Genomic DNA, 22,309 nt, shown 5'->3' with positions numbered 1-22,309 from the left:
AAACAGTCTTGTTTTGGCCAAAGTGCAAAAATTTACATGCAACAAATGTTGCAAATGGGAAGCTGCAAAATCCACTACAAAGATAGAAAATTTTGTAGCATTTTTGTGGCTCTGGAGCGATAATCAGAATTAAAAAAACTAGACCATGAAATACCTAACTTGCTTGGTTAGCAGGGTCTTTTGTAGCTGGGTCTCCATCTCGCATGCTCGTCTGTATGTGACGGCCAGCAGCACGAGGAGTAAGCCACAGCAGCACTTCAGTACCTTCATTAACACAAAATCCAGAATACAAAGGGCTCCATAAAAAGTGGAGAGGCAAGTGGATTTATGGTATTGGTACAGGCAATACATTTTAAAGAGCTGTAGTGGCTCCACAGTAATTAACAACCTCTTGGGATAATTGTTCACAGAGTATTTGGCTTGCGGTGACTCTCAGGCAGCGATCTTGCAGAAATGAGCAATTAGAAACTATTACAATAAGACTAAAATGGCTTTGCCAGAACAAGCGTTGGACGTAGCATCGTCCTTCAGTAAGAAATGATGGGTGAAGGTATAATCTGCACTCCCACCAGTTCTTCTGTAAACTCTTCGATGGAGATACCTTTGACAAAGCTGCAAATATTCTTCCAATGCTCGTGGGAGCGCTCCGGTCTGCACAGACGTGCCTGGTCGGTTCTGCAGTTGGTTGGTTGTTTCATATCCATGTCCAGCAGGGCAGGTCCCACCGAGGGTGGGAAGATCTCCAGGGTTAGTGCTCGGAACGCTGCTCCTGGCACATGATGTACCACAGGGCTTCTCGGAGTCTTTCACCCAGAGCAGTACTGTTTGGTTTTGGTAGCGCTGAGTATTGCTATACTGGCTGGTTTGATGCTAGCATTTTGTATGATGCCTGGGTCATTTCAGAAGCTTTTAGTACGAGATGTCAGCTGGATCACTGCATTAAGGCTTTCCATTTTTGTCTACTGAAGGAAGAGGTGTCTCTCCAGTCGCCCAACGCCAGTGCTCCCTTCTTCTCAGCTTTTCAGTGAAATAAATTGAGGAGGGGGAAGAGGTGAAAATACATGGAAAACTTGTAATGATAATTCAGTTTTGAATGCTCATACAGCTCACACGGCTGACATAAAATCACTCACAGTTGTGAGTAATTAAAAACTGTAACTCAACAAATAAAAAGCGTTTGTTGGCAAAACCACAATTGGATCTTCCCTTGCAGTTTGTAAAACTGTCTAGTAAGGTCTGAACTTCTATATTTGCTCATATTATATTTGAAGGTATCACAGTTCAAATGGTTTCCTGATTAACGATAGCAGGGACCAAAAAGAAATGAGTCTCTCCCAAGCTGTAGAATCATTGCACGTTCAGCACTGAATCACTACAGAACCCTTTAACAGGAACGTTATTGAAATGCTACGTCTAATGCAGATACCAAAACTAAACTATACTTGCTGTGCCGTGCCTAAAAACTGCAACAAATGAAACAACGGAATTCATATGCTCTACAAAGGGGATCTGTGAAGGGCACTTTTACCCTGGGAGCCAGCTTATCAAATACTGTTCCAGTCTGGAAGTTCAGAAAGGAAAGGAAACATTAGCATTTTTCTACCTTAAGAAAGAAGGGCAAAACAAAAATCTTTGAATACAAGTCCCTTTCTCAGCACCAGATTCATTATACCAAGTCACCATAAACCCGTATATTGCTGGTTACTGAAACACTGGTGGGTTAACATAGGGAGGGAAAATGCACTAAGGAAGTCAGAGTTTATCCATACTGTTTTTACAATGTGGATGACATGATATAATGATTTGAATTTTTTCATTTTCAATATTATCTCTGATACAGTTTTTTCCTTCTGCTCTGATTTACAGTATAAAATCCCCCAAATGATGAAAATACATTTCTATTTCAGTCTTTTTGGTTTTGCTGTATTTTTTAATTACTTTATCAGGCCTTAAACCCTAGGAATGCCCTTGCTCTGTCTGAAAGAAGAAAACTAAAATGCTGTTATGTACACATGCAAGAAGAACATTTAGTATTCAATCCTTTTAGCTGCAAAATCAAATGCACCCAATGGAACACAAAAAAAGAATCAACATCAGACATACATTTCAAACACATTACACAAGTGATCAAAGAAAAAAAGGAAGAAATCTAAAGTAAAGCAACTTGCATAACAGACTGTGCATAAACGGTTGAGTCTTTTGAGTGGGATAAATGTTTCAGACTGTACCACTAATGTGATGTTTTAATGCTGTGAGAACTATAAACAAAACTTCTTAAAGATAGATAATAAACTATGAAGTCTGCTGTACCATTTAAAGGACCAAATAAACAAATATACACCTTTCCTTTCCTGCCAAAAGTCGACATCACAGGAATCCTGGTGATGGATGCTACAGAGTTGAGAATGTTGTCACTTTTTCTGGACAATGAAATGAAACCACAGAAACCAGCAGGAGAAGCAGCCAAGTTTAGCCACCATATTTGGGCACCACAATCCTATAAATACACATGCGGCATCTAAACAAGGCTACGATTGTCATTTCCCTTGTAAGAAAATGATTAGCTGTACTATGCTAATAATATACTCTGAAATACCGAGGAATCAGAATCAATTTTCATGTAATAATACCAGAATGTGATTCCACACTTTGGTAATAACATTCTGCTGTAAATGTGCAGCAAAGATGTGTGCAGTGAAGGCTCGGTAATACAGATCCAGAGAATTATGCAGCATCTAGTCCAATCCAGTTACCAGTGAGGGCAGGGGAGGAGGACACAGGAGGACACATACTGAGCTATGATGGCTTACGCTGATAAAGGAGCTGGCTGGAACTACTCCTTGTATGAGCTCATTACATACTGTGAGCATGATGCTATCACAGAAGTGCTTAAAATGAAAGCCGACAGCACAGATTCCTGTTATTTTGCTTGACCGGAAAAAAAAAAATCATTTACACTGAAAGCTTTGTCTTCATTCATATCACGAAGAGTGCAATATACAATATGTTATCACAAGAAAAACATGTCACAAGAAAACCCTCTTGATTTCATTTAATTTAAAAAGAGACAGAACTGGGTCAATTTGATATACCATCATGACTCTGCTTTGTTTATCAACAAATACCACACACTACTGCCCATAATTCAATGTTAGGAGTGTATTATCTAGCAGTTTTATAATCAAGATCATTTCTACTACTGGAAATGATATAAACTTGGACAAGGATAACATTGAACATTATCAAATGGGAGGCATCAGAGTTATGATTTCTAGGCACAAGTGGTAATTGGATTGGAAGGCAAAGTTCAAGAAAACAGTAATACTCTTGTGTATTAACAGAAGGCCTGTTCTGCTCCATAGTGCACTACCCAAGGCCATTTCCTTCCTTAATATTAAAATTCTAATCAGCCTTCATTTCATCTACAGAAATTTATGACCTCGTCCAAGTTCTGTGTATAGCTTTAGAAACAAACAGACCTCAAATATGAGACCCAGCATGTTATAAATTCTTAATTCAACTATAAAAATCTGTACATGCACAAGTGGAGAATGTTTAAAACATGCTGAGTTCCACATTGTGAATTATTGCTATAAACACTGCAAATGTCTTAGTCTCTAAATGCAGCTGTATTAATTACAGATCTGATGTTAAGATCCTAGATATCAAACACTGAGGAAACTGGGCCCACTCTAGATGAAATGAAAATGGAGAACTATAATGACAAAAAGAAATTCTTTATAAATTTGTCTTAAGCAGTGCTTTCCAAACTGTGGGGCACTTGCTACAAGCAATATGCCTGTTTTTCCTAAGTGGCTTGTAAGCACTGCCAGAAAACCTGAGCACGTTCTCCTAAGCACTGCTGCTGTTAAAGTCAGTGCCTTTGGCAGGACCTGTGCTTGAGGACTTGCAGAATACTGAAAAATAAGCTGTTGCTTCTCAACAGAGAAAATAGTTCGCTCATTCAAATCCTTAGCTGGTTTTTTCTTTCGCTCCCAAGGAGACACTTACCTCTGACTTGAATATTGTATCTTAAAATTAAGCCAACAGCAAAGAAAAGGAAAAGGAAGTCTGGAAAACAGAACGAAAGCGTGTTTACTCTGCAAGGTAAATCAAGGAGATGGCTAGAAGGGCAGAATTATAAATCTAAATGCTTAAGTCTCCAAACAAAATATTAAAACATCAAGCTCAAGCTTCAAAGAGTAATAACAAACCCTGGAGACCACAAGTCTGAATGTATGCATCTAGTCTTCACGCCTCCCCATAGCTCAATAGCAGGTATTTATGTCAAAACAAATGGGTGGGCTACTGAAAACTGTGATGCAGCAATATCAACCACGCTACTTCCTCCTCATTGCAAAATCCCATTCTTTTCTGTCGTAACACCACTTTCAGCTCACCTCCAGCTTCTCCGTTCACGAGCACTACAGCGCTCGGCGTGCTTTCTTCTGCCTCCCTTCTACAATCCTTACCTCTAGTAATGCTGATTACTAACAAAAGACACAAAGACAGCTCTCTTCTCTCGCTATGTGTCCTAGTAGCAGGTTAGCTGAGAAATAATCTCACGCCATCAGGCACATACCAGCAAGCCAGGCAATGCAGACATCCCAGCTGCAGCTTGTCAGGAGGTGGTCAAATTCAGATGGGCCAGCTGCTTGGCAAAAAAATGCCCACGTTCAAATCAGCTCGCAAGCCAGGAGGCACAAATATTCCCTTTTGGGGAGCCGCTTGGCCAGCAATGGTGCCGTTGAGCCCAACAGCACCCGCCGGCTCTCAGCTGCTGGGAGGGTAGAGAAAGCGCTCCTCTAGCTGTCAGCTCTGCAGGTCTGACTTAATGTGAAATGGAAGCTTTGTGTGTGTACGCGTGTGAATATAAATAAAGTCAGATCAGCCTACGAGGTCGGGACATTGCGCAAAATATAAAAATGGGACGGGCAAAATCCCGTTGTCAAAAAAGAATAGGCAGTGAAGCGCAAGAAACCGCTCCGGCTGGTCGTGTAGCCACTGCTAAGGAATTCAGCTCATGCCCCTGGGTCACAGCGTTGCCTTCAGACACCAAAACCAGCTTTTAAATCCCGAATAGCTCCACTGTCTTAAACCAAACTCAGAACCAGTTGTGGTGGGTTGACCTTGCCACACAAACCCAATACACCAGTGTACTGCATTACCCCGGGAGAGAGGGGAAATAAAAGGAGGAAGAAAAACCTCACTCGGTCCATGCAGTTTGGCAGCAAGTGGAACTGCCTAAATCCATCAAGTAAAACTGCATCTTAATTGTAAGGTCATTTTCAGTATTTGAATGCAATTTCCTCAATACTTTTCCAATCCGTAAGATACGCCTGACAAACAGAACCAACTCTGCAGATGCCTAAGACTGATCTGCCTCTGCATGTTACCTGAACAAAAATCTTGATTTGCCAAACTTAGCATCCTCTACATGCTGTACTAGGAGGTGCTGCGAGGGCTACTTGTATTTCAGATTGCAGAAGCAGCTCACTGATGGACCAACAGCTCTAAACTATATTTGGGAAAGCATCCCAGCTCTCAAACTTTCCTTTTAGTCTCTCAGAGCATTTATGAATAAATAAATATGAAAATTCACAAAATAACCACTACAAAATGGCAATTATAAGAAGTGAAAGCAAAGAATGTAATTAGATTATGAAGTTTATAAGCTTAATTGTAAAAGATTTCTACATCTTCATTTATATGAGTAATGACAAAAACCTCATGGGACATAATGGCAATTTAGACTGATCTTCAGGAATGGGGTACACTTGCAGACCCTCTTGGATGACTTTCCATTTTTTCTGCTATGCCTCAATTTTTTTAATAAAAGGGGGGGGTTGCAAGTTTTTTGTTTTTATTTGTGGGTGTTCGGGTTTTGTTGTTTTTTGGTTTTGTTTTTTTTTAACAGGCTACAGCCATGGTAAAGACTGTTATTCCATGGGTTTTTTTAATTTTACGTTTTTAAAGCATGCCATCAAGTATCTTCAGAAAGGATGTGGTACAGCATTTATTCTGCCTGCTTACTCTGGATTAAGTTACTCTTAAAAAAAAAAATTAAAAAACCCAACAAATAATGCCCTGCTCGATAAGCACATACATTTCAATGGGAGACAAAATGCCGAAAAGAACAGGGAGTTGAGAGGAGCTGACACACACTGTACAGATGAACCTAGAACTGAAAAGTTTAGTGCCATATTAAATTTGTCTGTCAGAGAAATTAAGATTTCTGTAATGCAACAAGTTACATGCAAAGGCACTAAACTGACACTAATATTTGCAGTGACTTTATTTGTGGAGAGTAGTAGACATACAGGGCTACAACACAGTAGCAAAGGCAGCAAAGCATCTGCCACTTAGAAATACCAGTTGAGTGACTACAAACCCAGCATTTGTGCAGATCTCTGTGTACTATAATCTAGCATAAAAATATTAATTGAGAAGCATATCGAGTTAGGCTTGTCAGCCTTAATATTTTCTGGTGATTTGAACAGGGCCAGAGAATAAGATAAGCATCTTTACAAATCCAGTTGGCTTTACTTCAAATCCAAAAGCTTGTTTCTAAGCTGCACAAGAACAGGAGCCCACGTAAAATGAAATTTTGAATGCAAAGCCAACCCAGTTCTGCTCATCATCCTCTATTCTGAATCCTGTGTGCAGCAACAGTTTTTTGTGAGCTCACTATCCTTCACTGAAATACTGAAAAACATGCAATTATATTTGTAAGTTTGTTTGGGTTTTTTTTTGCATCATAGCTACGCTTATCTTAGGGACAATCTGTATTTTTATTTTTAAAAAGTTTTGCATTTTTTAAGTTTACACTAATGAAGTATCTTCATTGGCACTAACGAGTTAAAAACAACTTCAGCTTCATTTGCAGGTTTTAGGGGTTTTTTTAATCAAGCTGGTAAGTATTCCCCATTTACCAGTGCAGATCAGCTTAATTTGCTTAGCAGCTAAAACTTGGAGCAAACAACAGTATTTTCAAAACAAATACATCAAGTTAAAGCTAGGGCAGTTGTGGTTCGTCTGAATCATATGGCTCCAGATTTCAAATCTAAGCTAAGGAAATAGAGGTTATGACAACCTGCAGCTGGGACAAGTAGTGTTCATAAAGCAATATTAAATCAAGACCACTTGGCCAGTTCAGGCAGTTGCTTGTGTGGAAGTGAAAGATCCCACGAGAGCATTAAAAAAAGAAAGGTTTTGGTGTCCTAGCCAAACCCCTCTTCCTTCATTTAGTGCTACCAGGGACTAAGTTTCTTCAGAGAAAATGACTGTGGAAGGCTGCTGCCAAGTAATTCCTACTGATTTATTTACATCCAATCGCAGAGAACAGGAATTAAACACTTTGCAAAGTACACGGGCAAGTTAATTACAAAAGGTCTTCCCATACTACGCAAATGCCAAGCGACTGAGTCTGCTGCTTGGTAGGTTAGTTTTCAGAAAGATCAATTTGGTGATTTGATTCACCACAAGGCTACGCAAACGCTAGTACCACCACAGAGACAGACACAGCGGCACGGAGAAGCAGCTGGGAGCTTTATTGAGGCAGCGGTACACGTGCTGGTAGTAGGGGCATACTCAGACGAAAGTTTTCATTCAGTCTGGGAGTCTCAGGACACAAAAAAGGATTGGGTCCAGTCTCCCATTCAGTATCATTTTAAGATCTATTTATCGATTCAACGGGCATTGATAAGATCCCCAAGAGTTGGCATTTTCATTTACAGCAGATGAAAAAGGTTCGATTTCTAAACTTTGTAAGACAATACCGGTGGCTGAAGTAGAGGGACCATTCACTGCTCCCTTGAATACCAGAATAACTGTGCCTGTAGCTTTTTTTTTTTTTTTTCCTAAAGCAGGGAGGAAGCATGAAACAGTAGTGCTGATTGGAGACTTTCAGGACACTATCTGGATGCCAATGTCATGCTGTGTAAACATGTGGATCCTTTAGACAATTGTTGGAAGCAGTGAATTCTAAATTTGATCTAGTGATAGGACTCACGCTGTTTGGAAAAAAAAAAAATATGGGGTTGCGAAACCACACAAGGAAAACGTTTCAGACTTGTTAAAAAAAAAAAGTACAATGTGAACAATGATGTATTGGATGGCCTGCAGATCTCGGCCTCTGGAGAGTCTTGCCAGGCAGAAAAAAAACCACCTGAACTCTTGGCTCTCAAACTGTTAAATAAGTTTATAAAATGTATTCCAACCTGAAAGGATAAAAACTTTTTCACAGAGAAAAATTTATATTCACATGCAGAACACAAAAGGTTTTTCCATGCTAAAAGACAATCTGCAACAATGATTTATATCTTCTTCCACATTTCTAGTGCATGCTACTGCCTGAACTAATGAATCAATTTTAGTGAAGCCTGAGCTCTACGGTATCCCCAGCGATGCTGGTCCGGGGAAGGGAGTGGTAGTTAACTGCCTTCCTTTGGTTTGTGCTGGCAGTGCAATGCTTTTTTGCTTTAGAGTACTTAATGGTCTAAAACACATGTTGAAATTAACTCCTTCATTAGCTATACAGCTGCTACTCCTTATCTCTTTCATTTTTCTTAATTATAGCACTGCAAAATTTTATGTTGTGATTCAGAATTATACATGATTAATACAACACATGATTTATATTTGATAGAATAGAAAACACAGGCCTCATGAATAAAATTATATATTACATATGACACCTGAAAACGTACTCCGTTCTTTAAGCTACCTATGCTCATTCTGTCCATGCTACAACTTCATTTCAAACTTATTAACCAGCTTTTTATTCCCCTCAAGTTGCTTACATTAAAAGACAAAAACCAGTAGGTTCAGCTCCCAGCAAAATTGCAAACCCACTTTAAGGCTGTCGCTACAAAACTTGTTATTCATCTCCACAGGCTGATAGATGTGAAGAGCAGTGTGTATAGCTCAGCATTTCAGTTATGATTCATGTTGTGATTTAATCATTCCTGAAACATTGTTTGCTACATAAAAGAAACTGTACTCCAGCGACAAGGATCGGAAAGCAAGAAAATCAGATCAATCCAGAAGAGGTACTGAATCACTAAGGAGGAAGGCAACGAGATACACGTTATCCTTGTGAATCTGGAGGCGGTCAGCAGAAGAAAAGCTTCTCTTGGGTGTCTGCTAGGTGACCGCTGTGGGCAGAACCCTTCTCCATCCCACACCCACGAGCTCCGTGAGCCCACGACAGCAGTCCTCGCAACGCAGACCTCAGCATCGCACCTTGCCGTGCACGTAAATAAGTTTGTGCAACTTCCCCAGCTGAATTCGACGACGATTCCCGTGCCTAATTCCAGTCATGGCCATACCTACACGGATAGGACGCCACAGACCCCAACCAAGGCGCCGAAGGACCACATCAGTCAGGAGGAGCCATCTCCTGCAGCCTGTCCCTACGCGGCAGGAGCTCCCAAAGCTCCAGCAGGTCTTACGGCTGTTCCACAGGTGGGACCTCAGCAGCGAGAGCTATCAGCCAGTTGAACTACTTAAATCCTCCTTCCCACCTAAAAATACAGAGGACGAGAGCTATCCACGTCCATTTTCTGCTCTAAAGCACAGCACAGCTGTCTTAGTAGGTCCTTGAACACAACTTAAATTTGTATGAAAGTCTAAACAGAAGATCCGCTGTTTCTTTGCGTGAATTAGTGGCAAATTCATTTTTGTTCTTGAGAAGAAGGGCCAGCCAGAGACTGCGACCAGCCACTGCAGCAGAGTTTTGAGATCAGTAGAGCCGGCGATAGGTGATTTCCACCTGTGTGACACACCACAAATACACATTAGCCATAGAAATCCCTTTCTCTTAAGGTCAAGACCACATAATAGTAACAGTTTGTGCTTCTATTTACTATTCTTCATCAAATTATGAGACTAAAATTGCAAGCAAAATACTGGTTGCACTGTTTATTTTTCTTGGGCCCTTAAACGCCAGCCACAATATGTGAAACAGAGGGAAAAGAGAGCGGCCAAGCGGAGCGGGGGAGCTGGGTGGCTCCAACCGAAACACGTGGTGGTAAAGACCAGAACCTGTGGCGATAGCAGAGAAAAGGGGAAGGAAAAACGGGCACCAGAAAGAGATCAGGTCTTTTACAGACCGTTACTGCACCTCTCAATAAAACTTTAATATAAAAAGAATGAAGCGGCACAGGCTGCTATCTTAAACCATTTTTTTCCCAAATAAAGTATTCTGCTTACCTTAAAATTCAGTCATAATCAAGTACCCTTGAACTAGCTAATTTTGCTTTTTAGGGGAAAACTCATCTATTCTTAAAAGTTATCTTGCTCTCCAAATATTACTGTTCAATCATTTATCTAAGCTAAAACACTTAAACCTCTTTAATGACTATATATGTGTGTGTGTATATTTTTTTTTTTTCACTCTAAGACATAGGGAAATTAGTGCTTTACTTCATTTTTCTTCTCCTTTAGATAAGTTACATCTGCATATTGAAATACTGGTTACAAATTTTGAGTGGTCAGATGTATTATACTTTTCTTTTTATAATTTAATAAAATATACTTGTTCTCCACAATGTGCAAAGGAGCAAATATATACTCAGTAACCAAAGTGAATTAGCATAACACAGTATGCCAAAACCACTACTTTTTACAATAACAAACCAAACTGGCATTTATCATAGTATCATATTACGTGACAAATAGTTCCTATCAGGACTGTTATGTGTCAGTTTTAACCCACCCAGCATGACATTTTCAATGAGGAGAAGAAAGTTATGTTTCTATTTTTAGATCAATGTACAGCTTTTATTCAAGATCCTCAATTCACCTTCACAAATGTAAATAAAACCATCAACACCACTGTGATACACTAATTCTATCAACTTTTCAGCTACAGTCAAGTCAGTACATGCAGCAATTCAACACCAAACATCATGAACAATTATGTTATAGATTTTTCTAATCACTGGACGAAAACATTGTGTATTGTAAACGCTACACAGAGCATGATACAGTGAGACGTAAGACAAAAAAATGAAAGTTATCTGTATCTATCAGAATTTATTATATTTTCTTTTAATTTCTTTCAATCACCTACAAGCAACTGTTTCACCTTTTCTTTCTTTTCTTTTCTGTTTTCCTCCCAGTGGCTCAATCTCAGACTGACATTCTCCTGGGCTACACCTCATGTAAGTACAGCTATAGCAATACAGTGTGACCAGTATTGTATACATTTATTTCACCAATGTACAACAGTGAAAATATTTACCAAAATTGGGACTTCTAGACCTGCTATTTACTTCTGTGAAAAGGTACTGGATTACTGAATCCTCACTGAAAAGTTAGCTAAGGCAAGCAATATCTACTCCCGGATTGTCCTTCTTCTCAAAGATCACAAACTGGCCACCTAAGTAGTCTCACACAAAGATACATCCAATTTACTACGTCTTTACAGGTTGTGAAATTTGGACTTCATGGAAGAATCCCATGATTTTAAGGCACTCCAGGGCTCCTTGCCAGGCAGGGAAACCTCTGTCATCCAGAAAAACCACAGAAACAGACTGGAGGAACATCAGCACTCGGGAGGTTTAATTGGCATTATTTCTGCAAACTGCTTGCCAATCCATGTGAGGAAGGAATCAAAGATTTTCATAGATTGACAAGGGCCGATCAGGGAGGAGGTGAAAGGCAAAGCCAACACCTAACCCTGCAGGAAAGATGCACCTTTAACAAAGCCAAACAGATTAAAGGAGAGACGCACAAAACCTGGTCTTCTCTGCGTGGTCGATACCATTCATCTGAGCACTGATGATGCAAATACTGTCAATATTCTGAGGGTGTATTTTGATGCAGCCTGAAGAATGTGCTCAAGTGCAAGGGTTGGCACCTGCTCGGAGTGGTGGGGAGTAGGCGAGTTGTTCACCCCCGTCTAGTTAATGAGCAAAGGACTAGAAGCCAGGAATTATTTAAGGTTAACACCAACTCTGCCAGTACCAAGTGCTGTTCTGTTGCTCTCGGCAAGTCACTTCATCTTCTTCACATTCTCCTATGTACGATGAGCGTAACATTTTTGTGCCCAGTGCCCATCTCCCCAGTGGTTAATTCTCAATTTAATATTCTAGTCATAAATGCACTGCCTCCCTTTGATAAAGTACAGTCACTATCAATAGGTAACACTTTTAAAAAACTTATTTCCAACTATTGTGAAACAGGAGCTGAATGTTTATGGAGTAGTTATTTTTTATGCCAGTTTACCACAGGGCCTCTTTAGCCACAAGCTTACAGCCAGAGGCCCCAAGGCATTTTTGGGAATGGAAACTTTTTGAGTTCAGCTCTTAACAAATTTCCAGACTGCAGTATGTTTTTCATTAGTCTACATGGTGTTATAATAAATGATGCACTTCCTCTTTCATTTTATGATTTTTTTAAACATGCAACAATTTTTCTGTGTCTGTTTTTTATTACTTTCAATATACTCAACCACACTAATCTTAGAGTCTATGTATAAAGACAGAAAGGATATATTAAGTAAGATATCAGCTACAGCAAGACAAGCTTCTAGTTTAAATTCTTCACTGAAGACCGATCATAAACCCATTACATGTATGCAGCTCCATGGACAGCCATCCTTTTAGGGGCTATTGTTAAAAAAAAAAAAAGTCCGTTATCCCAAAACCTAGAGTTGGCCTAGAAAGGACTTCTCTAAGGTATACACCTGCAAGACACTCAACTAAAAAAAGTCTGATCCCATTGACCAGATACGAAATGTACAAAAACCTCCCTAAGCCTCCAGGTAACAGAATTACAAAAAGGTCTTTTTTTGCATAAAGACCAACCTGATACTTCTCTGTATAGTTTTGGTCTCCCCAGTACAAGAGAGCTTTCAATAAACTAGAGCAAATTGAATGGAGGAACACCGAGATAGCCGGGGGCAGGAACACTTGCCCTGTGATGAGATGCTGAGGGAACTGGAGAAGAGAAGGTGTTGGGTGGACCTAACAACCACCACGTCGCACCTACAAGAGGCTTATTGAGAAGCCTGATTGAGGCTCTTTACAACGATGCGTGGTGGGATGAAAAAAGGCAATGGGCATAAGTTGAAAAACAAATGGATTCCAACATATAAGGGAATATCTATATTTTTTTTACCATTAGGACAACCAAGTGTTAGAACAGGTTGTCCAGAGATTGCACAGTCTTCATCCTCAGAGATTTTCAGGACCTGGTCTGATCTCATAGCTGACCGTGCTTTGGGCAGGAATTTGGAAAGATGACCTCCTAAGGTCCCTTACAACCCAAATTATTCTATGATTGATTCGGTCCAGTAAAAAATAGTTAAGATTTTAAATACCAGAAACAGAATGCATCCGGAATTTATTCAGACTGTCTTTTTATTTTTTTCTCACTATCTATTATAATCATAGGCATATTGGTTTGCTAATACCGTGGTGCAATAATTTTTTAAAATAATCATAGAAAACCAGCGGTGGATAGCATTTAACCTCAGACTCCCAATTTCTTAACTGAAATCTTAATTGAAATCTTCCACTGGTCGCTATAGCTTTTTGAAGCAAAGTTCAGACAAGAGAAAAGAGGGCAAACAAAGATTTACCTTAATGAGTTTTGGACATATAATGACAACAGCCATCAATAAACTTCATAGTGAAATACCAGTGCCACAGTTAAAAGAGGTTTTTTTAAATTACCTCAGCTGTCTTTCCCTGAATGCAGCTCACAGAGACGCTAGGTCTAATCTTTCTTAGGGTGAAGTACCATGATCCTTTGATTGTCACATTGGATTCTTTGTAACACGGTATAAACTGGCCCCAGCAAATACAAACGTACTTATAAACAGCAGGTAACAGTGATCCAAACAACATCCCAAATATTTTAAAACTAGCACTACAAACAAAGCATAGTGTAAGGGGAAAAGAAAGTTTCTTAAAAAAAAAATAATAATCAAACACCTAACATTTCAGAATTTAAGTCTCTATCCTAAAAGCACAACTACCCACATTTAAATGAAGCCACAGTTCTTCGTGCTGTCTTGTCTTACCCTAAACTAGTTTGGTGAGCTCTGCAGGAGGTCAAAAAGCAAATCAAAAGCAAATGCTTTTAACATTGTACTCTCAAACATCAGCTCTGAAATGTTTTCAAGGAATGTTCATCTCCTTTCCGGATGCATTTCCACACATCTTTGCTAGTAATTTAACTCAACACATACATAACACAGACACTGCAATAATTCAAGATAGACAAGATGAGCATGTCAAAAGAGTTACAATGCTCTAAGCTCACGCAAGCCAAGATCACTACCCATACTAGGGATTCCCTCGCATTCCCGTTCCATCCCGTTGGCTTGGTACATGTGCCACCTTCCCACCCACAGCCAATACTCTTCAATAGTTAAAATCAATGCTTATTATCACTTACTGCCATTTACCATACCCAGCTGAAAAAAAAAAAAAAACCAAAAAAAAAAAAAAAAAGAAAGAAAATACAAGATTGTCTATACATTTGTTTCAATAACATTGGGGAGGTCTTTTAGAAAAGGAAAGCAGAGAGATTTGAGAAAGAGAATATGAACTAACATTAATTAACGTTAACTAAACAAAGATCAGTCTTTAAGACATATTATCCCAGCAAAATTCACACAGTTGGGGAAAAATATAGAAAATACGTATCTTTCTATAGGGTATATACATCTGGAAATACAAACACTATTGCCTCTGCTGATCCTTCCAAGGAAGAGCAATTCTCTACTACATGAGAGAGATTTGCCTATTTTAAATATGTTTTATATATAGTTGATACGCACACTTTTTTTTAAGATAGCCTTTTATATTTTCCCTCCATACATAATTTTTAATAAGAATGTATTCCCAGGGGCTGACAGCATCAGGAAAACTAGGCTATGCCAACAAGAAGGGATTCCAGTCAAACATCATCATGTCTAGCATACTGTATTTCATTTACAAATCTTTGATTTCTAAATGAATGGCAGTTCAAAGTACACATTAAACACAGATACTTTCTGCTTATGTATGTAGAGATTGTTAGAGATTAAGCTACTTTTTAATTAAAGACTTAAGCAGGTGTCAGTTCGTGATACTCTTTGAATTTGGTTTAAACAGATACATGTTCCATGATTACCCAGCAGCACTTTTAAATACAAGCAGAATCAAAGAGATCTTCCTAAACAAAGCAAAGGAAAGCTGCTTTGTTGGATGGTTTGAAGTTTGGTACTAGTCGTATGTCATATACGGAACAACATGTATTTAGTTGGAAAAAGCATTCTAGAACACTGCAAAAATAAACAAAAGCACGGCAAACAGCTGTGAGACAGAACCCCAGGCCACACAAGACCTATTAATTTCCGTGGGGTTTTGTTCTGCCTCTATATATGCATCTAACTATACAAAGTTAATTTGCAGTATCAAGGCCTAAAACAGATAATTTAAAAGCATTCTAGACTCAAATAACCAGAGCTATAAACACGGAATTATTTCTAAGTAATTTTTCTCTCACTGTCATACTTCAGAGTGATAGCCATGTGAAGAGTACCCTGTTTCTCCATTACTCGAAGGTTCTTTATTTGCTTTTTTTAAATGAATTCCCGAGATTAAATTAAAGCCACCTGATGAAAATACCTTAATATTGACCTTCATATTTTGTTGTAATATATACTGAATTCAAGTGATTTCAAAAATTATCCTGGATGCCTCTCATTTCAAGATGTTAAATATTGCCTCTTATAAATCTCCATTACACATTGTCTGACAATATTTGCTGCTCTGGACTACATGAACAGGGTGGTGAGGCACTGGAACAGGTTTCCCAGAGAAGCTGTGGATGCCTCATCCCTGGCAGTGTTCAAGGCCAGGTTGGATGGGGCTTTGAGCAACCTGGTCTGGTGGAAGGTGTCCCTGCCCAGGGCAGGGGGTTGGAACTAGATGATCTTTAAGGTCCCTTCCAACCCGAACCATTCTGTGCGTCTATGAACTGACTTTTAATTCTTATAGAGGTAACAATAATAAAGTTTGTAAGAGTTGAGCACAGGTGACATTTTAGAATTTCGTACTTATTACAAGTCCCTCCTTTCCAGGTTTAATTTCACATAAAGTGTAAAATGTGGTTAGAACTGCCAACTGCATAAATTCTCTCAATCCTTTTTACCTGTCATATCATCAGTAACAGCTACCCTCAAACTGGTCTCCTAATCATGCTTTAAATGATGGCACTATACTTTAACATCTCTGCAGTGGTGTTTCATTGTCTTCAGGTGTCAGCTGTAAGAGCACACATGTAATCCCAGAATTTCGTAACTAGTAAATCACAAACTGAAGTCCCAAAGCTAAGACAAGGCCACTAGTAGAGCTGCGGGAAGAAAATAACAAGGGAGGCAGAGACAGCAATCTGCCAGCTGACTAGGTCAACGCATGGCGTGCAGCAGGTAGCAGGGAGAATGGCTAATGCGAACAGGGAGGATGGCTAACGCGAACAGGGAGGATGGCTAACACAAATTGGGAGGCAAAGAGCACAATTGCCAAAACAAAGGACGCTGACCAGCTGGAGCTGTCACCTACAGGAACAAAGTACCAGCCTACATCTCAGATGCTGGTTAATGGAAGCTACAGCATGACTGCAAAGGCAAAGTTTAAAAACAGCATAGGATGATTAGCACGAAAGCACAATTCTTGGAGCTTCAACTGACCCTAAAGGAAAGACTAAGCGCTCTCGTAATAATCAGGTTGCCATTTTCAGATACTTTTTCCTACTTCTTTAGCATTAACTACAGCAATATTGCATACAGAGAAATGTGAAAAATAAAAAAATGGTAGAAACGAAGACCTGTTTGCTTCAGCAATAAAGTATAAATCTGGAGTAACCACAAAGGCTTGAATCTCACAATATGCACCAGTGCAACTGAGAGCTACAACTGGCTCCTGAATTTTACCAGATTTTTGTCTGGAGACAGGGTGAAGAATCTCCCTTAGCCAGGAAGGAAGAACTATTCAAGTCAGGTAAGACTCTTTCAGCAGCTACGGCAGGCCCAGGTTATTAAGTGGATCTTTGTACGGCTGCTCCACCTCCAGCTTTATTTGCTGGGAGCTGGTTATGTAACTAACACAAGAGAAAATAACCATTTCGAGGTTGTTTTCCTTTGCAAGCTCTGGGCTGCCAGGAGGAACAGAGAATTCAAAAGCAGCTTCCCTTCTGTTGCTCTTTTGGGTGTTTCTCTTTGAAGTGGCACCCTAAGTGGCTGCTCATTCACCAGTTTTGTAGGTAGTCTTTAAAGCAATACTTTCCACCCTTCAAGCTTAAGTACAGAAACGTACAATTAATTAAAGCAAGTTAGTGGTGTTATTATTTCAGCCTTTTATTTCTACTTGGTGTCAGACTCTAAGACGCAAGTCCTCTTTGTAGTAGGATTTCAGACACTCTGGAGAAAATGCTGAACTTTACAGACTGATCTGATACGGTTCCTGTAACACACAAACAATCTAAGAAAAGCATTTAGCTATTGCTTAAAGGAAGAATTCATTCTCAAAATCGAGAAACAAAGAGTCAAACTCCACGATGGCTCTAACTACTTTGCAGTGCTACTGTGCTGTATTTAACTGATGGTTTAACCCTTTGTTCTGACATGCCTTTTTTTTTTAATGACTTTTTTTTCCCCCAAAAGAAGAGTAAGCCTAAAATTAAATTTTATATGGAATGATTGCAAAGTAGACTGATTAGGAAATCTTTGTATGTTAACAGACAAACGGACCGCTTACCTGCCAGATGGCTTTAATGCAACAAAAAATGCATCTAATGCTGCTTACAATAGTAGTGGCCAAACACCACATTACTGGTTTCCAAATATTTTCCTGGTGTGGAATGTTTGTAAACTATCCTCTTGCACTGCTGCCAAACTCCAGGAACACTCTCCAGGATAGTTTTAGTCCTTAACTAAAAAAATATCCCCACATTATTAAGAATTATTATGGAGAAAAGATTTCAGTGAATCTGTCCTAATAGAAAGGCTCTCTCCCATTTCCACATAGCGTGTATGTTGTTTATTTTCATTCTTTGAGCACAGGATTTTATAGCCATAATTACCTCATTTTCTCATAGTACAAACAGTCCAATTTTTATTCATTGAGGTCAACATTTTTGTTGCATTCTTCCTCTGTTTTTCTTCTTCCCTTTAAAATTTGCTATTAACAACAAACACAATAGATTTATGCTATCAAAATACTTGTCAGGGTAGAGATTTATTAATAAATCGTATTTTCAAATGAACATAGATCAAAAGTAGCAATATTAAAATGGACAGCTAGAGGAAATGATGTTTTAACTCCATTTCCATTCTCCACATCCTGTAAAAGAAGTAGTTCTTCAACCATGCAACCTCATCTTAAAAGATATTTGTGCAAGAATTTTCACCAAAATCTGGAAGGCTTCAAGAAGCAATGTTCAGTCAACCAGACTTCAGAAGATGGGAGTGCTTCATGGTCAGCTGGCTATGAAATCCTGCTAGCTAGCCACAGTCTTGAGCATGCAATCTTGCTGCTCTACATCTTTTTAAAAGGGTTGAGGGGTGGGGAGACTGCACCCAAGCATTTAGTAAGGAAGACAGTAAGGCCCCGGACTTTTTCCCTTCTTATACATCTCCTCTCCTGTTTCTCCTGTGCTGTGAAGTGAGCTGCAGTGCCTTCAGCCTGTCCCGTAGTCTTCCCCAAATACACCCAGAGGGTTAAAGCCCTTCCTCCATCCCCACCACCTGAGGTCTGCAAGGGGAAGAGCTGCTGAAAGCCTGGTAACAGGGAAAGGTCAGGAGCAGTGTATTATATTCTGTATGTTTGGATTAGCCCACAATAGCTAAATAAACTGATTTAATGTCTAACGACATTTTCAAACAATAGCTAATAAAATTATCCAAAGTATGCAGAGACAAAAGATGCACACAGATGCACCAGAATACATCTCTAATACATCCACACAAGCAGTGATCTAACAGTGAATTTCAGCAGTTTGGCCATTCAAATTAGAGATCAAATACAAAGAAGCCCAAGTTAAAAAGCCTACTGACTAGAAAAGACTCAAATACTCGTGCCTCGCCATTATTATTACTCCCATTTGTACACAACTATCAGTTTTCATCTTACGTTTTTAGCATAGAACCATGTTTTTGAAACAGAATCACGGTCTTTTCAAAACAAATAAATAAAAGGCATGCTACTGAAGTGAATCACAAGCTCTGAATACTTTTGGAAAGCTTCTCCGAATTAGCTGGGTTAGCAGGTCTGAGGGATTTTTGCTAAAACCACATGAGGATCCTGAGTCACGTCAGCAGAGGAAGGAGCTGCAATGGATCCAGATGGTATCGCTCCTCTCCCAGCCTGTTTGCCACCGACCCTCTGCTGGAGGTTCCCACTCCTGTAGCGACGGAGGTGACACACGGAAAATCACAGCCTTGCACTCGTCTCAGCAGCTCAAGTTCACCATGACGCCCCTTAAAAGCGCGCGGACCTTCGCGTCCCCTCGAACCGTCGGGGCAGCGGAGCATCCAGCTACCGCAGCAAGTTTCACCAGAGCTCATCTGCGAACGGCCCCTAGGGAAAGCTGGTTGAATTTCTCAAACCAGAGTCGCTGGTTCTGAAGAATGAATGTATGATTAATGGGGTTGCAGCGCTGGTACAATTGTGGTCGCCTTTTTAAAGTTTTCCATCAAAGTTCTTACAACCTGAAATATTGTAGCAGATTAAAAAATGAAAGGGACTAAAAGCTGTGCTCGTATAAAAGGCAGTTCTAAAGCAACTACTCCGAAATTTTCAAGTAAGTCTTGCTTACTTCAGCTGATCTGCACATTCAATTTCCATTTTTTTTAAGTAATTACCAAAGCATTTTCGGGCATGTTATGACCAAATATGAACTTGCTGAATACTCACGCTAAGATAAAACACAAATAAACAGTCCTGAATGAATCCCATTAATAGTACATCTTCCTTCTACACTTAAAGCAACAGTACTGAAAAATAAGAAGAAATGTCAGTGGGGACTGGCCGCATTCTGTGCAATGAACGAGGAGATCTTTGCCCACAGCACAGTCTTTTTATCATGTACCACCAACTGTTTGCAATCCTCTGAAGGTACCATCATTTCAGCTCAAGATAAAAGTATACTGAGGAATATTCCGGATAATCCTTTTATATTAATAACTATTCTTTATAGACAATTTACACATAGGTATGAAGGGCCCAAATGTACACCACTAATTCACTAATGTCATAGTGATGCTTCAACAAAACCACTTCAGCTCATAAAAATAATATTCTGGCAACCACAATCCTAAATAACTACTTTCACTTTAACCTTGTGATTTGCTTAATCCATCTGAATCAGTAACTCTACCTAAGTCTAAGTTACTGCACAGAGCACTCCTAAAAGATGAACTTTTGAAAGTCATTGTATTGCCAAACAAAATTGAACAGAACTTCCTAGTTTTTGCCTTATCTAGCTCCTGTAAGTAAAAAAATATTATCAGAATTATCTATCAATTCATATCAGACGTAGCAGCATGTCAGAAACATCAGCACCTCAAACATATGGTGGCTTCATCATCTGAACTACTACAAATTATTCTGTAAACAAACCCCTGCACTGCTCGAATACAACTTTTATATTAACAAAGTTACTTGTAATTACAAACTTTAGGACTGTACATTAACTTCACAGAACCATCAGCAATGAGAACTGTATTTGGGGGAGGATGGTCAGGGACCTGCCGTATTTAATTCAGCATATTAATCAAGCTAATAGCAACAGTATACTGCTTCTGAAAATTAAGCATGTGAGGAGACCCCCAAGGCTTCTGTGATCCCTGATGCTTAGTGGTGGTAAAGAAAAAATGCACTGGGTTATGTACGTGTTTCACGCTCATACTGGACTCCTATCCAGCTGAACTTCTACCGTGTGCACAGAAAAAATATCTGGCTTGTGTTTAAAGGTGTTTTAAGCATGGGCTAATTCTCCTGGCAGGTCACAGAAGAGGCTCCATCTTCACTGAGGCTGGCACTTGCTTACTTTGCAATGAGGCAGAGTTAAAAAATACGTCACCAAAGTAAACCTCAAACATCCTTGTTCAGCATTTCATTCAGTCTCCTTGCAACTGTCTGGCCAGGACTGAGTCTCAGCACAAATTCCCCTGGGTCTGCCACAAGAAATACCTGTGCAAGATCTGCAAGTATGGATATTGTTAAAATTTGGACCTTTTTGGTCAAAGCATGACAGTTTCCTCTGCCTCACAACCACCCCAAGTTACTCCAGACAATCAGGGACAAGTGATACTTACGTAGCATAATTGTGTAGGTGATTATAGATCTTTACATTCAAACAAGCCTTGGGGAAAGTGTGCTAGACAAACCTGACCAGGATAATGTAAAAACTATGAGGTTGTGGGCACTGCAAACTGAAATAAGTGATGGACTGGCGGGGCCTGTAAGAGCAAGCAGCCACCTCTATAAAACCAAGAGAGCACCAGACTTGAAGGAGCCGCGTTATTACCTTCTGCTCTCCCTAGAGACTGAAGGAGCACTATTCCATCTCCCAATCTCTGCATTTTTCTCCTGCAAAAAGCCTATATGCTTAAGTTTATGAGGTCTGAATTTCAAAAGGAAAGCACACTTCACCTTAAACGCTATGCCCAACTGTCACTAGTATTTTATCAAATGTAAATCAACACAGTTTGGGGGTTTTGCTCTGTGTTTCAAAATATAAACCATACCTAATGGCTTAACCAAACGAGTGATAAGCATGAAATATTACAAACCATTAAAAAAAGGAAAAAGCATAATCCTGGGCTGCCCCACATCGTCTCCTCATAGAAATATTACTTCTGAGATTAAAGAAGTGCTTGTTTATTTAACAATTTGACCAATGTCCAACAATAGAACATTTAATGGAAAATATTAACGTAGGACCTACAAACAGAGCCGCTATGTTATAAAGATTGTAAATAGAGACTTGGGGGTTTTTTACTTTAATATAAACAATAAAAGCTTAGCCAAAAGGAACAAAAAAAAAAAACAAACAAAACTGAACTAGGCAACAAAAAAAAATAACTGAACTAGGCAAATACTCCACCTGGAGTACTGCATTCAGCTCTGGGGCCCCCAACATCAGAACGACATGGACCTGTGGTGCAAGTCCAGAGGAGGGCCACGAAGATGATGAGAGGGCTGGAGAACCTCCCCTGTGAGGACAGGCTGAGTTGGGGTTGTTCAGGCTGGAGAAGAGAAGGCTCCGGGGAGACCTTATAGCAGCCTTCCAGTACCTGAAGGGGCCT

General features: G+C 39.6%; 2 protein-coding genes across 6 annotated transcripts in view; one reads left to right on the top strand and one right to left on the bottom strand.

The window, feature by feature from the left end:
• Positions 1–22,309, bottom strand: part of CHLSN (cholesin) — a 132,993-nt gene that overhangs the window by 47,968 nt on the left and 62,716 nt on the right. The window contains exon 1 of one of the 4 annotated variants that reach the window (XM_075058674.1): positions 17,757–17,984. The exons of the other annotated variants lie outside the window; for them this stretch is intronic. Within the exon in view, the coding sequence (XP_074914775.1) occupies positions 17,757–17,828 (72 nt within the window). The 5' untranslated portion in view covers positions 17,829–17,984. Of the gene's footprint in view, positions 1–17,756; positions 17,985–22,309 lie in introns of those variants that run through there. 4 annotated transcript variants of the gene reach the window in all.
• The window catches only part of GPR146 (G protein-coupled receptor 146), a 55,717-nt gene that overhangs the window by 14,646 nt on the left and 18,762 nt on the right, over positions 1–22,309 (top strand). The window contains exon 2 of one of the 2 annotated variants that reach the window (XM_075058669.1): positions 11,124–11,165. The exons of the other annotated variant lie outside the window; for it this stretch is intronic. The gene's annotated coding sequence lies outside the window, so the exon portion shown is untranslated. The remainder of the gene's footprint in view (positions 1–11,123; positions 11,166–22,309) is intronic. 2 annotated transcript variants of the gene reach the window in all.

Source organism: Buteo buteo, chromosome 27 (assembly GCF_964188355.1).
Source record: "Buteo buteo chromosome 27, bButBut1.hap1.1, whole genome shotgun sequence".
NCBI classification, from domain to species: Eukaryota; Metazoa; Chordata; class Aves; order Accipitriformes; family Accipitridae; genus Buteo; species Buteo buteo.
This window is presented reverse-complemented; position numbering and strand designations above follow the sequence as displayed.